Source organism: Trachymyrmex septentrionalis, unplaced genomic scaffold (genome assembly GCF_001594115.1).
Source record: "Trachymyrmex septentrionalis isolate Tsep2-gDNA-1 unplaced genomic scaffold, Tsep1.0 scaffold9, whole genome shotgun sequence".
NCBI lineage: Eukaryota > Metazoa > Arthropoda > Insecta > Hymenoptera > Formicidae > Trachymyrmex > Trachymyrmex septentrionalis.
The window spans coordinates 2,836,531-2,852,861 of NW_017306091.1; the positions used below are offsets into that span (position 1 = coordinate 2,836,531).

Below are 16,331 nucleotides of genomic sequence, written 5' to 3' on the forward strand. Positions count from 1 at the left end.
CTTCTCTCACAAACATTCATGAATCCTTGCAGAAGATCGCAGAGCTCGCGCGAATTGAGCTGTCTGTTCATCCGAAAGGATAATGACGCGCAATTGAGGCACAATTAATTTCTCGCTGCGGCTCTTGAGATAATAATTCCAGAAACTGTCAAAATTAAATACTACCAGTAGAATAAATGGATTATTCTTTTATCCTTTTATTGGCGTTAAGAATAATAAAAAATATTAAACGAACAGTTGAATATTATAATTCTCTGGAAGAGAAACAGGAACTGGAACAGAAAAATGTAAAAGTTTACGCAAGATTTTTTTCTGATTGCGGTTAATACTGTAATTAGAATATAATATGGAAAGAACGAATTTTGCTGAGAAATATCGAAAAATTTCAATAGATATAAATCCGAAAATAATTTTGTTGAACCGTCAAAATAATTATATAGAGAACTCAAGCATTATAAGCAATGCTGCAAACAGTTTTAACATTCTAGCAACTAGTTTGAACGTTTTATAATTATTTTGATAGTCCAACGAAATTATTTTCAGATCTGTATCTACAATAGTTCAATGTTTCAGCAAAAGTTTTTTTTGTGTAATAAGTGCCAATGTGTATACAGGTTATGTATTATTGCTGTAACATTTCAAGTTCTAATTATATTAGGTATTAAGCGCTCAATTTGAGATCGTCGCTTCACTACGAAAAGTTTCACGAATTTAATCCATTTCAAAAGAGCTTTGCCTACGCCTCTGAACATTTGCGTCCTTGCGGTTGGAATTACGCACGCGTTCTCCCCACTTCAGACTCTGGACAGGTATGTATAAGTATTTAAACTTTTTCTATCTTTTAGGATCTATGGTCGTAAAGTGTGGTTTTGAAACGACTACACATTAAATGTGTTTAATGTAATTTTTAAGTACTTTATAGAAGCCTGCGGTATATATACAGTCCACTCGTCGTATAATTTCTTAATGATACTTAATTCATTTAACGTTGTTAATTACAAGTTCTTCAATTTGTATTACGTTTATTTTATTATTTAATAACGTAAAAGGAAATTCAAGAAATTTTAATAAGCAAATCGATTTTTGTAATAAATTAAATTTTGCAATAAATACTTCAACGTGCTCGACGCATCATATGCACGTGTAAGAATTATTTCATTAACATATTTAAAAATTAGCATTTCCTTTGTTTCTCTGTTTTCTTGCCATCTCAACGGAGGTCGTAAACGCGCCAATAAACATATCTCATGAATAGATCTAAGAGAACAAGTATGCACTTTGCATTGACAACATACTTCTTTGGTAATCCGCCATACAACCATGTTAGTCTCACCTTATTGGATATGTGTGTGACGTCAGAGATGCGTCAGCATGTAAAAGCGAATAACTCGAAAAGTCCGTGACATTTTACGCACTTTGTCTAGGGCAGGATAAACTCGTGAGAGTAACAGTAAAAAATTCACTTAAGGAACAACATAATCATCCTTGACAGTAATAGGTCATCATAATATCATTAAATAATATCATGGGTCATTATTATATATCTTATAATAGAAAGTAATAATTTTATTACTTTTTCTATCCATAAACAAATTGTCAATAAATTCTGACACGTTTTTTTTACGAAAATAGATTAAATAATTGATGCAGAGTTCTTGATACAATATATATATTTAAATATAAACGTAATTCTTACAATTTTATTTATAATTTCATAATATTCGCGGAATTCGGACAGAGAGACCGTTACTCAACTTTTCATAAATTTTTGACTATACTAAACCTAAAATTTTGTCATACAAAGTTAAACCGTTCAATAAAAATGTATTCTTAAATTATTTACAAGCTTTCAAGTAAATAAAAACCGAAAAAATATGTGTTATTTGTTCAAATAAGTTCATGATTAAGACCCATAAGCCTGCATTTCTTCGAAAAGCTACATCAAGATTTCACTAACGTTTCATTAATTTTGACCGCTTCTGCAGCCCTGATCGCTGCATAAACGCAACACGAACAACGGGAGATTAAATTAACATTAATCGACATTGGCGAAACTCTCTTCGTTAAATAGATCGAGATAAAGTGCACGCGGTATGTTTGAATCATGGCCGGCCCGCCGCGCCGCGTCTCGTCGCGTCGTCGCGGTGATTTCAACGCCCAGCGGGACGCACGAAAATCAGCGATTTAAGCGAGAACGACTAAGAACCTTTGCATTTACATTACCGTAGTATCTTTTATGCCTTATTACGTCAACATATATTCTCTAAAATTCTTAGAGTGCATCTCACTCTGAAGAGTAAAATCACTTTCAAAGATCTCACTCTCCACCAAGCTGATTCAATTTCGACCGTTTAGAATGAGATTCCACTCCAAAAAATTTAAACAATTATAGTCATAACAAAACATATCGAGTTACGTCTTTTTATGCTATGTCCTTTTTTTGTGCGTTATATAAGTTATAAAAAGACGCGCGGTTAGCATAAAAAGACATAACTCACATCTTATACTCTAAATTCTTTTGAATCTCATTCTAAAGAATCAAAAATTGAAACAGTTTTGTAAAAGAATGGCTCAATTTTTAGTCTTTAAGAGTAAGATTTCACACTTCAGAGTGACAATTGATTTGAAAAGTGTACGTGCGATGGCCCTAACAACAAGTGGACAGCGACGCTGAACACGTGACCTCGTCAAGGACGTCGCCATTTTGGTTGAAAATGCGAAGCGGGCTCGTTCGATCGCGCTCGAATCCATTTTAGGACCGCGCGGCACTGAGGATCTATCAGCGGGAACGGACACCTTGGCTTTCACGCCAAATACAGTTTAAGGTCGATCACTCGCGCGGCGACCGATCGTTATCAGCGAACGATCGCGGGAAAAAACGCAAAAAATCGAAATCGATAAACGTGTGTTAATTCGAACGCTCGAATAATCGTCGTGCACTCGAGAAGATTCTCATCGCTCCCGCCGCGCACGACTCGTTATGTAAGAGACTGACAATGCCACTCGCGTAATATCCTCGACGAGGAAAAGCCGTTCGCCGATACGTCGACCGATCCTTTCTCGGAAATGCGAAATGCACACGCGTCTATCGGCGTCACGCATAAAAGAGAGATCGGAGCGTATGGGATGTTAGAACACAAAGTGAAATTTTTAGGAAGAAAATACAGGGGAACGTGAGAGTAAGAAAGATCACGCCGATTGTTTACACTCACCTACACTCCACTCGTTCACGCGTTGTTTACCGCGAGTTATATGCCCAGGGATCTTTAAGGAAATCAACGCGATTACGAGATCGAGATTTTTCAGAGAATCTAAGAAAAAAATCGAACGTTTTTCCTCGACGGTCGAACACTTTCGAAAGTTGTGAAAAATCAATTTGTCAAATCTTGTGTCAACGATGAGACTGCGAAGGCGAACGAGCGCGTTGCTTGCGACGCGCGGAACGAAAGTACTCGACGAGATCCGCGCCGCATGCTTTCGCGCCAGCGCTCGCGATACTGTTCTGCCGTCGAGTACTTTCTGACGGATCCACCTGGGGCACCTCAGGCTCGAGTCTAGCAGGTGAGGCGCCCCAGAGAATGCGTGGTGAACCGCGCCTGGGACAACTTCTTCCAACGCAGCCTCGCCGGAAAGACAAATATAGAATTCGGCGCATCGTGACGCCGAATCTTTTCGGTTCATGAATTATGGACTCGCTCGTCTTTCCCGTGGTTTCCTAAAAAGGAACGTTTCCATCAGACGCGCGTTAAGTGGACCAGCTCGCCCATGAAAGCGCGAATAGTAATCGCGAGAGTTGCAGAATAAGAACGCAAACATGTGACTGGATAATTTATCGCAAAATTTCCGCGTACTTCTTGCAATATTTCTGGTAAACTCTTTTTTTTTTTTTTTTTTAGAATTTCATAACGATAATAAAGGCTGGTCATTTTGTATTTGGAAGAGTACAAAGACAAGAGTATTTTTCTATTATATTATTAATCGTAATAATAGACCCCGAACAAACTCGGATTTAATTCTTCAGTCAATTATCGCATTATTACATTACAAGAACTACTCGAACGTCAACTGAGGATATTTTCTATGTGCATAAAAACATGAATTTATTTTACACACTTTAAAAGTGTATGAAAAGAGTGTATTAATACCATTCCATGTATACCTGTACTTTAAACTTGCACAGACCTTGAATTAAATATAGTTTGTCGATAGGCAAGCCAATAATTTTTCCATTTAACTAATTCTATTTATTATTTAGAAAGAATTTTAATTTATAAATATTATTAGCACATAATTGGTTTCCTACTGTTTTTATATTTAAATCGCATAAATAAATCGCGCAAAAAAAAAAACCGGATATTTTCAGCGTATTCGTTATTTTATTAGCTTTAGTTTTAGTGTCTAAGGAAGGAACGTAGGAAAGAATTTTTTACAAACGAAACGGTTTCGCTAGCTTATGCCGAGACTGTCGGAAGGGAGCATTGAATAGTAGGAGGTGAGGATCGGCGCGGCGGGGCGAAGCCACTGTAAACAACAGGCACGTACGCGACAACCGAGTACACGCCCGAATGGGCAAACACCGTGTATCTTTACCACAATGGCGTTCGTCCAATCGGAGATATCGCTGCGTGAGAGACGGAGATTAACGTCCCATTAACCCATTAAAGCGCGCGATCGCCTTGAGACCTTTCCGAAGCGCGCTCTGTTACGGAATATTTACGCCAACATCTTTTATTATTTTCAGAATGAGCCGAAACTAAAGAGCGTCGAAAAAGCAGCAAGTATCTAAAAGCAAAAAACGTAGCGTGTGCGATTGCAAATATCATACTCGGAAAGTCATATGAACAGAATCGAGGAATTCTTTTTGCGAGAACAATTAATTATTCTTAATTCCCGATATCACAATAAACGGTAAGCATAAAAAATACGTATCGTAAAGAGAGAGAGAGAGAGAGAGAGAGAGAGAGAGAGAGAGAATTGTTATATAGATTCAGCATTTTGAGATCGACTCGTCCTCTCAAGCATGACATATTATAAACTATATAGTATAGACAGATACATTATTATATAAGCAGAAAATAAAAAGTTGGCTATAAAAGCCTTACAATATTCAAAAATTTATATGGCGTGGTGTGTAAGAGCGTTATCTTACTTTACTACATATCCGATTTGAAATTTTTATTATAATGCCGTATAACTTAATTTGTATATATTTTAAAAGATAATAAAATTGTACTGTCAAGTAATAAATGTGTTCTACCTGACATTTTACGGAGCTGACGACGCTGGTCTATTACGGACCAACCTAAATATAAATCTCTTTGTCAAAAATATCAAGCAACTCAATTTTCTTTATATCTGCAAATTTGGATTATTAAAATATACTTATTTTCAGCCTTTTTTATACGAATTATTATTTTGATGCTTTGAAATTAATTAATGCCTTTTAATTAACATCACTGGTGACCCACGTTGAATTTTCCGTTTTATATATTTTACCATTTGATATTTTGACTAAAAAGAACATAATATTATAAAATAACTTTCAATATTATTTTTTTGTAATTTTTTAAACCATTATGAAATACATATTATTTAACAAATATAATAAACACAAACAAAAATATCGTGATTCTCGCGGTGATATAAAAAAATCACTTAAAACTGGCATGGAATGTGTTAACATAAATAAATCTTATACGATAACTATGTTACAGATTTTGACAGATTGTTACAGATGTTACAGGATTTACTTGCTTTCTCGAATTATAGTGCAAACGATCCGAAAAAGTTTCTTGATTTAATCGCATAACTTCCTACCACGAGGTCTCACAAATATTCGCGCATTTTCAATGAGGTGTCTCCGAACGGCGCTGTCGTGATAAGCAAGTAGTATTTTTCGATCGCGTAAATGTACATTTTTAGAAATTCATTCTTAGCGCTCGAGGTCGTTAATATGCAAATGTATACATTCCGGTCGAGCTCCTTATACCGCACATCCGATTCGGCATGTACATAGTGATTCATTCGCGCAATCAAAATACAGGTTCCTTCGTGAACCAGCGTATTCTCGCACAGCGAGCTGATGCCGCGTGCAAGGTCAACCTGAAATGGCGACGGCCGATCACTCCCGATGATTAATTAACAGAGCAAGAGAACATCATTGGAGTCCCCTCTCGTTTTCGTAAATCGCTCGAGATCCATCAGACGTCCACATTACAACAGCAATTACGACAGCACGAGCGAATGAGTCAACGATACGCCGATCTGCTCTATTTGTCGTCAATAGTATTCCGAGATTGTTGCTGTTATTAGTTCTTTGAACGATCGCTCAACTATGGTTATTATGCCGGTTTATTTCTCGCGTCACCGGAGATTACGTGATACGTAACAACTGTCTCTTTCTGGCCGATTGTAAGCCCCGATCTGTAATAGGTATAGTAAAGTCTATCTTTCGCTTTAAGCTTTGAATTGTGATGTGAATTTACTGTAAGCTCTAAATTTTACAATCTCTAATCGTCTTACAGATTATGGCTTATATAAGGTAGCGCTAAAAATGCTTTCTGTCAGAAAAACAAACACAATTCAGCTTAGCAGAGCTTAACAAAAGATTAACAAAAGATAAACTTCTTTGGTAAATCTTTTTCTCAGAATTTTTTATGTAAATTTTAAAATTTTTTACAAATTTTAAATAACTTTGTAACTTTTTAGAAAATTTCTCAGATTTTTTAATACATATTGGATCACTCTTTAGAAATGTCTAAACAATTTTTGATATATGTGAATTTTAAAACGTTCTCAGATTTCGAAGAGATTCTTTCTGAAGAAATTTTGTAAAATCTGAAATAGTTTAAAATATTTTTTTAGAAATTGTAAAAGGATGGGAAATCTTGAAATATTAGAAATCTTTCAGAAAATATTTCAGAATTCACATATATAAAAAATTCTAAAGAAAGATGTAGACTTCCTTTGTATTTTTTAAATACAAAGAATGTGTTTCAATTCGTATAAAAATTCTGAGAAAAAAAATTTCAGCAAGATTGCTACAGCTATTGTAGATCAGGATTAATCGCAAGCGTGTTTAAATCACTCGATGTTTACCAGCCATCACTCGTTTTATCTCTGTTTTACTGCAACTGCATCGAAAAGTAGAGAGAAATCTATGCAAGATTAATTGAACTGAAGCATTATTCACGGATTATTATTCAATAAATTTTCATCGATTCGTTCATTGAGCGGAGTACAGCCAGTAAGTGATCGGTGCTAATATGTATATGCAAAAGTCACGATAATATCGAAATGTGTTCGCTATATCACGCCATTCATATAAATCAACAATAGAAAGCTCGACAATCGTATGAAAAGTATCTATTACACACCGTTCTCCCCGTCTACGATCATAATTTTCTCGCTTTCCTTGACGGCAATCTGATTCCGCGCAGCCGCAGCGAATTGTGCAAGTAGATCGAGAAGTTATCGAGACCTTGGGACCAAAACACGCGCATTAATCTCGGCGCTAATGCATAATACGATATATCCGAGGAAACGGGGTCAATGTCAATATATGCTGAATGCTGCGAGCGTGTTAAATCACCGTTGCGAGATTTCTGACGGATCTTTAAATTCAGATTAGTCTCATTCGCGTGATCAACTCATCTCGAATATCAGTGGCACGATCTCGCGCGCGCGCGCGCGCGCGTGTGTGTGTGTGTGTGTGTGTGTGAATGTAGATTCCTTAGTAGAAACTTAATCCTTTGCGGTCCAAACTATTTCTCGCAATGAATGAAGTATCTCAAGTATTTCATCCTCAATTTCAACCTGGCTGGTCTAACATGAATCGAAGATCGAATCAAAGAATTATTTTTATCATTTGGAGAAATTTATAGAGACTCTAAAAATATTTAAAAAAAATTGAGTTACTATGACCGCATACATATTCTCATAGAATGGAAGAAGAATAATGTATATCATAACTATTGCAACGTATATAATTAATCGGAGAGTTGTCTTATTCTTTTTACTAACAGTAAAATGTAAAAAAGCCCATCAGAGCCTACATCAGCTATTCGGATGCACAGAAATTCTTTATTTTTCGTGTGAATGTAACAAAACAAATAAAATGTATGTTTCAACCTTTCAGTTCGGGTCCTTATTGATATAAAATATAAATCGAAATTACATAAATAACGCAAATTCCAAGTTGATGTTTCCCGACAAATTAATTCGTTCTTCTTTGTCCAAATGCCAAATTAGCTATGTAATGAATAGCCCAATGATTATCAGAAATATTACGTTATACAATAATAATATAAAACTTACATAAAGTAAAACCGAAGTCGTATACATTGCGTCACTACGTAGAATCACGTCGCTCATCAGATTGTCAGATTTGCTGTGTAGCCAAAAGAAACACGAAACGAAAATTAGAGAATTATTAAAATCATTTGTCTGAATTTTTTATTATGTATCCACTTACGTAAGCATTTTCTCGCAGCTTCACGTAAAGGACTTGCGGTGTCGACAGTATCAGAGATACAATGAAAATCAAAATAATAAAGTGAAGTAGTTATTGAAATCAAAATAAAACTAAGAACAAAAGAGGGTAATATCAACGTCACAATTCCGTAAACAAATTCATGTATAGTGGGTCCAAAGAATATGTATCATTCTGTAAATTCAAACTCTGTTTCTGTTGCTTTATATGGATCGCTTCCGAAATCAATCTTTTATTAAGTATTTTTTCTTCGTCTAATATCTTGACATTTTCCCAATCAAAATCATGCTGTTGACTGATTATTACAGAATGCTGTGTAGTGTTTCAATTTATGTGATTTTTATGTTCATTTATGCGTGTCTTCAAACATCTACCTGTTTGGCCCACATATGCTTCACAATCTCGACAATCAATCTTATTATCTACAACGTCTGTATGAGATAGCGTGGGACGAACGTCTTTATGACCTCATCTTTTTATTAAACGGTCACCCGAAGTGTTTTAATTAAGAATCTTTTTTTTCATTTATTTAACATCGCGAGAGCTATGAAATCAACTTTGTGTTCGACGTCGTCGTCCTGTCAGTTTGGGCACGTCTTTCCGGGCACGTCGGATACGTACGTAGGAGAGTCTAGAAGTCGCGACGGGTTTTACCTATATGGATTTGAAAACGTACCGACCATCACCAAAACCGGCCACGCGGAATGGGTGCGGATCGCGGAATAGCGACGAGACGCGCTCTCGCAAAAGCGTAATTGCTCTCGCGAACTGGTTCAAAGGAGGCGCGCCTCTCCCAGGTGCGGCCTGACCGCGACGATGCGAGGAGATGCGGCCGATGTGGCGATGTGACGTCACCGGTCCGGTTTGCGCGTCCAATGTCCTCGTTCGTCATTTTATAAGGATACGAGCCTACCGTTCAGCGACTGCGAGATCGTCATACGAGAATAATCTTTGCGTTGCCTTCGTATAACGATTGCATCCTTTCTATTTTTGCGCTCTGCAAGTGCATATCTCTTCTACTTTTAACGCTGCATCGGAATCTCGAAAGAAAGCGAAAGATTATTTTGGATACCGTAGCGAACGTTAAAAAATTAAGAAGACATTATTCGTCTATCATTAAACCTATTGTTGCTTCCCAATTATAGAATGACACAACACTGAGAGAAATAATTTTGTTGTAGGAACAAACCAAGGGAAAACAAACGTGATATTTGTTTAAAAAAACAATCGATTTGTTACGATTGCAAATTAATTCGTCAATGTAACAAATAATCAATAGTATCGCTAACAAATAAGAGAAACTGATCAAGCACAGTCAAATATAGGGAGAATACTTGATTAGACTTTTATATATATATATATATATATATATATATATATATAAATCTAGTTCAACATATTTGTAGTAATATATTTTATACATATCGACAGTATATAACATCGCTAAAGGACACAGTTGTATTTATGTAACCTATTTTGAGATTATCTTGTAAATAATTATCATAGATTATATAACGTAATAAGGAAATATATATATCTTTGTTTTTCTAAACTACCTTCAAAATTATGTAACATCTACATATCATCATAATCATAAAGTATATCATATTGTTCTCTTCAGAAGCTTCCTAAGTTATGTTACAGTTACGTGTTGATTTGCTGGGAAGTAGTAAGGCGACATTAAATGACGTTTTAATAGCATCTTCAACGTCAACGAGGTGTCATTAAAACGTCGACTTACTACTTGAGTTACGAGTAGTTGTTTTTTAACGAAATTATTCATGTATTTTTGTTACCCCAAAATTATATCACAATTTTCATTGTTACTTTATAATTTAATTAAGCAATAAAGATTAATAATATTTTATGTATAATACTCTTTAAATGAAGACAAACGTAAATCTTTTATTAAATTAATTTTTAATTTCAATTTTGTAATTAAAACATTTTAAATATATTTTGAAAGTTGAAGAGTTCAAACACTCCATACGAATAATGAAGGATTGATTATAAAATTATCATCACATCTTCTCTCCCGTCCGTGTTCGCTGAGAAAGAAGGCATAAACAACGCGACCTAAAAACGTCTGCTTGCCGTTAAAATTTTCGCGTTGCGATTCAAAATCGATGGAAGCGAGCATTGAGCAGGCGTTAAACTGGCCAAACGTACTCTCGTTAATTCACGGAAGACGTTAATAGCCGCTCGCTGCGGTAGATTCGCGCCGTACGGTTCTCTCGTTTCCCATTCTTGGCACGATCGTATCAAAATTACGCGCCGTGCTGCGCATCGAAAATCGATACCACTCGCGCAAGGTAAGTGCCGACACCTAGCGGCGAGAATTCCTATCGTAAGAAACGTAGAGGACGCTGCGCCTCATCTCGCAGGTCGATTCCCGGCGTTCCTCCTAGGGAAAAAACGAAAGGTATCTAGCCGTCTAGAGGGCGGAATGTTAAAGTCGAGTGCCATGAAGGAGAAGGGCTAGGAAGGGAGAGGAGCTAAAGAACCGATGAGGAAGAGAAGAGGAGAGAGAGAGAGCGAAGCTCGGCACCGTGGCGAGAGCCACGACCCCAGACGAGAAGACCGTACGGCGATTCTCTGTTCCGCTTGTGTAACGTATGTATACCGTTTGTGTTGGTGTTACGTGCGTCTAAGTGTGTGTGTGTGTGTGTGTGTGTGTATGCGTATGCGTGTATGGCGCGCGTATACGTGTGTACATTTATGCACCGTCTGTCCGAGCGTACGCCATATTCCTTCGGTGGCGCGACAGAGACAGAGGATCAAGAGGATAAGGGCTAGTCGCGGACGGATGACAGAAATGCATAGCCGTCGTGCGAGTGCGAGGATCAGCGCCGAACGTGGACAGTTTCGGCAAAATCGTCTTGTAATTCGTACGTAATACGGGGAACGGTGTGTGGTGCCTTTTCGCCGTGGATATCATCAGTGAATATATCACGACTCTCTCGCTCCGTCTCTATCCCACAACCTCTCCTCCCCCCCCCTCTCTGTTTCTCTCTCGCTCGTCGACTCGTCTCTCCGTCTATTCTCCTCACGACGACGACACCGTACCCACGGTAACTTAACCCCGGTGTGTATTTAACGTGTAATATACGTTCACGGAGATAACGACGATGCGCCAGCGACGGCGCTCGTCACGCGTCATCGTCCCGTGACACGACGCGGTGGCGACGACGACGACGACGACGACGGCGACGACGACGAAGACGACGTCGTCGACGTCCGTCAACGGTGTGTTGCCGTGATACGTGCGCGTTTCGCCAGGCTCGCCACGCACGGCGGCGAGGGGAAGTGCAGAAGGTGTGCACGGAACGGAAGACGAGAGTTCAGTCAGTCAGTCAGTCAGTCAAGTAGAGGACAGGAGCGAAGACACGGGACACGCTCCGGTCTCCGGCGGGCCAAAGGCAGGTCGGCGCGCGGCCATTTTTACACCGTTTACACCGTCGTGCGATGCGGCAACCGTGCGTGCGATTCGTTCGATCCGCCATTCCAAACAATCGGTGCGCTACGTGCAGTCCTCGCAGGATGCGTCGGCGACGATAGGCGCTCCGCTTCGCGTCGCGTCACGCTGCGCTGCAGTCAGTCGGTTCAGTTGAACGGACGGACGGACGGACAGACAGACGCACGTACGCACGCATGCACGCACGCAACACGCATGCACGCACGCACGCACGCACGGCACGCATAAGACACGCACTGCCCCGCATACGGCGTGAAAAAGAAGGAAAGAAAGAAAGAGAGTGAGTGAGAGAGAGAAAGAGGAACGACGTGACGTCGCGAAGACGAGAGGACGACGGCCCGTGGGCCGCCGGCGGTGGCAGTAGTGGTGCTGGAGGTGTCTGCGCTTGGACGACGTCGTCGCCTCGCGCACGAACGTCGACGACGTTGGCGACGACGGTGGCGAGGAGGAAGAGGTGGAAGCGTGGTGGCGAAGAAGAAGGAGAAGAAGAAGAGGAAGGAAAGAGAGATCGCGCGGCGATAACGTGAGGAGGATGATAACGGCGCCCGCGTACACCACCGCCGCCGCGACGTGGACGGCTACGACCACGACCTCGTCGACGACGAAGACGAAGAAAAAGACGAGGTCGAAACGGGAGGAAACGAAAGTCCCGTACGAACAATCCAGCTGCGTTTATACGTTCAGCCCCGTGAGCTCCGTGTGCTCCGTACGTGCCTGTGATTCCCAGTGGTGTTTACCGATGGCTATTAAGCCCGTAGTGCGTTAAAACCCTCTCGTCGATCTCTTCGGTGTGTGTGCGTGCGCGTGTAACCAATAAAATAACGTCGGATAACAGTGCGCTACCGTGAGAGACCGTTGTACTACTTCCTCGGCTTTCCAGCGCGTGCTTTGGACCCAAAAAAAAGAGCGTGTACTTGTCTCGCTCGTGTATTCGCGAGAGTGCTCCATCTCGATATAATACAGTGTACACCGCTGTCATTTTCTATCTCCCTCCCTAACGCGCCGCGTTCTCGTTCGCTCGCTCTCGCCTTCTCTCCGTCCCTCTTTCTCCCTCTCTCTCTCTCTCTCTCTCTCTCTCTCCTCCCCGTCTCGTCTGTCCCGTCTGTCCGACTTGGGTGCGTGTTTCTCGCGTGCCTCCTCGCCACACACGCACCCGGACTCTCTCTCCTCTTCCTCGACCACCGCGCGCGATCGATGTGACATCGCGCCGTGCCGTTAAACCGTGCTCTCTCTCTCTCTCTCTTTCTCGTGCTATCGCGATATCCGCGACTAACGCGTCGCGCCACGACGTGGAGACCAGAGAGCCGAGAAGACTCGTTCGACGAGACGCACAAGAGGAAATATATATATATATATATATACATATATATATATATACATATACGGGGGATCGAGTGAAGAGTGTGCGTGCGACAGTGCGTACTGCGTGCCGACGGCAACGTCTCCGTGAGTGCGTATCCCGAGGCAGCACAGTGTGGTGCTGCTGCTGGTGCTGCTGCTGCTCTCTCTCTCCTAACTCCTCTCTGCCCTGTCCCTTCCCCGTCTCCCTCTACCCGCACCATCTTTGCCTCTCGCCCCTCCAGTGCCCTGCGCCCCGTCGTCGTCCGCACGTCGTCTTCCTTTCTTCTCCCCTCGCTTCGCTTCCCTCTCGCTCCTCCCTGCCTCGGTTTTTCTTTTCCCTCGCTCCCGTCTCTCCTCCCATCGGTTGAGACGACGACTGTAGAGAATGCACGAGAACGCTGCCACGACCATCGCTGCTGTCGTCTGCTCCCTGTCGTGTGCTCCCTTTGTCGTTGTCATCATCGCTGCCGCCTACCCTCGCGCCGTCCACGTCGTCGTATGTTGATCGTGGTATCGCCGCGCGGCGAGTGATCGCGACGACCCTCGAGTGAGGTAAAAGTGTCGTGTGTGCGTGGAGATAGTTTGGTGATCTCCGCTTGTGAAGATGGAGATCGAGGCGAAGCAGCGTAGCCAGAAGAATCGGCGACGGGAGCGGGCGCAGCGCATGCTGGCGCAGAGGGAGAGCCTGGCCACCGCGAAGCAGCAACAGTCGCAGCAGTCGCGACAACGGCCGCCGAACGACGAGGAGGACAGCCACAGCGGTGAGGACGAGGACCCCGCCGGCGGTGGCGTCGGTGGCGGTGGCGGAGGCGGCGGCGGTGGTGGTGGTGGTGGCGGTGGTGGCGGCGGTGGTGGTGGCGGTGGTGGCGGCGGCGGCGGCTGTGGTGGTGGCGGCGGCGGCGGCGGCCTCGGACTCGCCGCCAAGACCGGTCATCCACGGGACGGCCACTCACGACCGCCCAGGCCACCGCGACCCCCGAGGCCGCGCAAGAAGTCTTCCCTCGCGGCCGCCAACCAGAAGGAGCCACCTTTCGAGGAGGACATTATCGACGGATTCGCCATCCTCGCCTTCCGCTCCTACGAGGAACTCGAGGTGAGCGACGGACCGGAACGTTCGTTCGTTTATCACTTATTTTTCATTTTCTGTCTTTCTCTCGCCCGAACGAGATCCGCGCGATCGGATCTCTATAGAGATGAGGTGGAGCGTAAAGGAAAATCGGAACGTATTCGTCGTCTCCGGATGTGTACTCGCCATAACCTAAAAATATATAACCTAGAGATAACCTACAAATCCTCCCTGCTCGGCTCTTGTTTGTCTTTCGATCCTTTCCCAAATTCGGTTCTTTCGGATTAGGGTATAAATACGGATTTTCTGCGAGTCACGTATCCGAAGATTATATTCAGAAATAGAAAGTTGGAAATACATGTATATAAACTCGAACAGAGAGAGAGAGAGAGAGAAAAGAGAGAAAGAAAGAGTCTATGCTACTCCAGGAGACCAACAGGATATTGGATTATTTAATCGATTCGTAATACTTCGATTGTCTAAAGAATTCGGATAGAATACAAGTCCTAAGGGATTATATTGTTCAACTTTGATTTATTTGCCAAGTCCTACAATCTTTGTCTCATCGATTCTCTCTATCGAAACTAAAGATTTTCTACTTCTCGAAGTGACAGTAACCATTTGAATTATACGACCGTCGACAAATAGTATTCTTGGTTTATCTTGCCTCATTAATCATTCCAGATTTACTGTGCATTTGTGTGCATACTGTCATTGTAGCACAATATGGAAGAGTATATTTCAGAAATATTTACAAATTATCCTTGAATCACTATTATAAATTAAGAAATCCATTTTAGAATTATCTCTTTTACTTGCAATTAGAAAAATGTATATAAAGAAAATTGGGGAAAATTCGGATTTTAACGTTTTTCATTTGGAACAAAATGAAAACAGTTAAGTTAAAGACCGGCAATAGAAACAGCAAATAAAATGTCAATCTATTGAAAACTTTGTATTCTGTGCTATACAATTTCTTGATAGGTTGAATGATCTTTATTCTCTGCTTCTGTTGCCTGTGCTTTTCGATTGTGTCTCAGGCTTTATGCCGTATGGATAAAGAGATTTCTCTAAAGCTTTGAAAAGCACAGGCAAATAGTTGTACCGTCTCAAGTATGTCATATTGTACGTATAGCGTCTTATTTGGTCAACGTTTTTAAAAAAATGTTTTCTTTTCGATGGGAAAGGTCGTCACGCTGGTCCCTCTTAATCTGCGGCTTCACGCATTTTGTGTCGCTGTGTTTTATGTATATTTACGATCTCGTCGCCGGGAGATTTTTAATGAATCGTGTTTACCAGCCAGGGGTCATTGAAAAAAATATTACATGATAGGCCAACCGTGAATGTATTGTAGATAACTTTAAAAATTATTTCAACAGTTTCTTTCACCTCTTTTTATAATTCTAATTATAATTTTTTCTATAAAGCAGAATGATTACTTTAATTACTTAATATGAATATGTATAAAAGAAGAGATTTATTTAATTCACAACTTCTCGAATATCAGAAATTCTATTAAAAGTAATTCAATATATCCGATAAGTTTATTCAATTAATTCAAATAAGTTTGCCAAGTGTATTTGAAATTTATATGCGGCATACAAGATTAATTGGAAAATAATAATCAATTGATTTCTAATTAATTGAGATAACATAAATTAAATTCATTTAAAGTATTGACGGTGCAAGTCAGTGGTTCTCAAATCTCCACGAGCCCAATAAGTATCAGTGTATCGTCGTCTAAAATAAACGTAACACGACAGCCTCGTGTTAATTAATAAAATCTCGGTGGCGTATATATACTTTAATTACGGAAAAAACGTGGACAATTAGTGTCGTATGCAGAAGAGTTTCGTAATTGGGCGAGTAAGAGTCACTGGCGCAGATAAATGGAGCGGGCCATAAAGTCGCTAATATGAAAAAGATTATAAGAGAAACGTACATATATATATATATAT

The 16,331-nt window shown here is 40.8% G+C and overlaps 2 protein-coding genes and 1 long non-coding RNA gene across 3 annotated transcripts in view; 1 reads left to right on the forward strand and 2 right to left on the reverse strand.

The window, feature by feature from the left end:
* LOC108755702 overlaps window positions 1–3,479 on the reverse strand; it is a 16,175-nt gene extending 12,696 nt beyond the window's left edge. The window contains exon 1 of the mRNA XM_018498884.1: window positions 3,213–3,479. The gene's annotated coding sequence lies outside the window, so the exon portion shown is untranslated. The remainder of the gene's footprint in view (window positions 1–3,212) is intronic.
* Window positions 3,480–8,142: 4,663 nt separating this feature from the next.
* LOC108755722 lies at window positions 8,143–8,512 on the reverse strand. The gene is made up of 3 exons (XR_001939783.1): window positions 8,474–8,512; window positions 8,317–8,389; window positions 8,143–8,250 (listed from the first exon to the last, which is right to left on the reverse strand). It is a non-coding gene; the product is annotated as an uncharacterized LOC108755722 (long non-coding RNA).
* Window positions 8,513–12,175: 3,663 nt separating this feature from the next.
* LOC108755719 (atrophin-1-like) overlaps window positions 12,176–16,331 on the forward strand; it is a 36,063-nt gene continuing 31,907 nt past the window's right edge. The window contains exons 1-2 of the mRNA XM_018498912.1: window positions 12,176–14,087; window positions 14,199–14,400. Of these exons, the coding sequence (XP_018354414.1) occupies window positions 13,912–14,087; window positions 14,199–14,400 (378 nt within the window). The 5' untranslated portion in view covers window positions 12,176–13,911. The remainder of the gene's footprint in view (window positions 14,088–14,198; window positions 14,401–16,331) is intronic.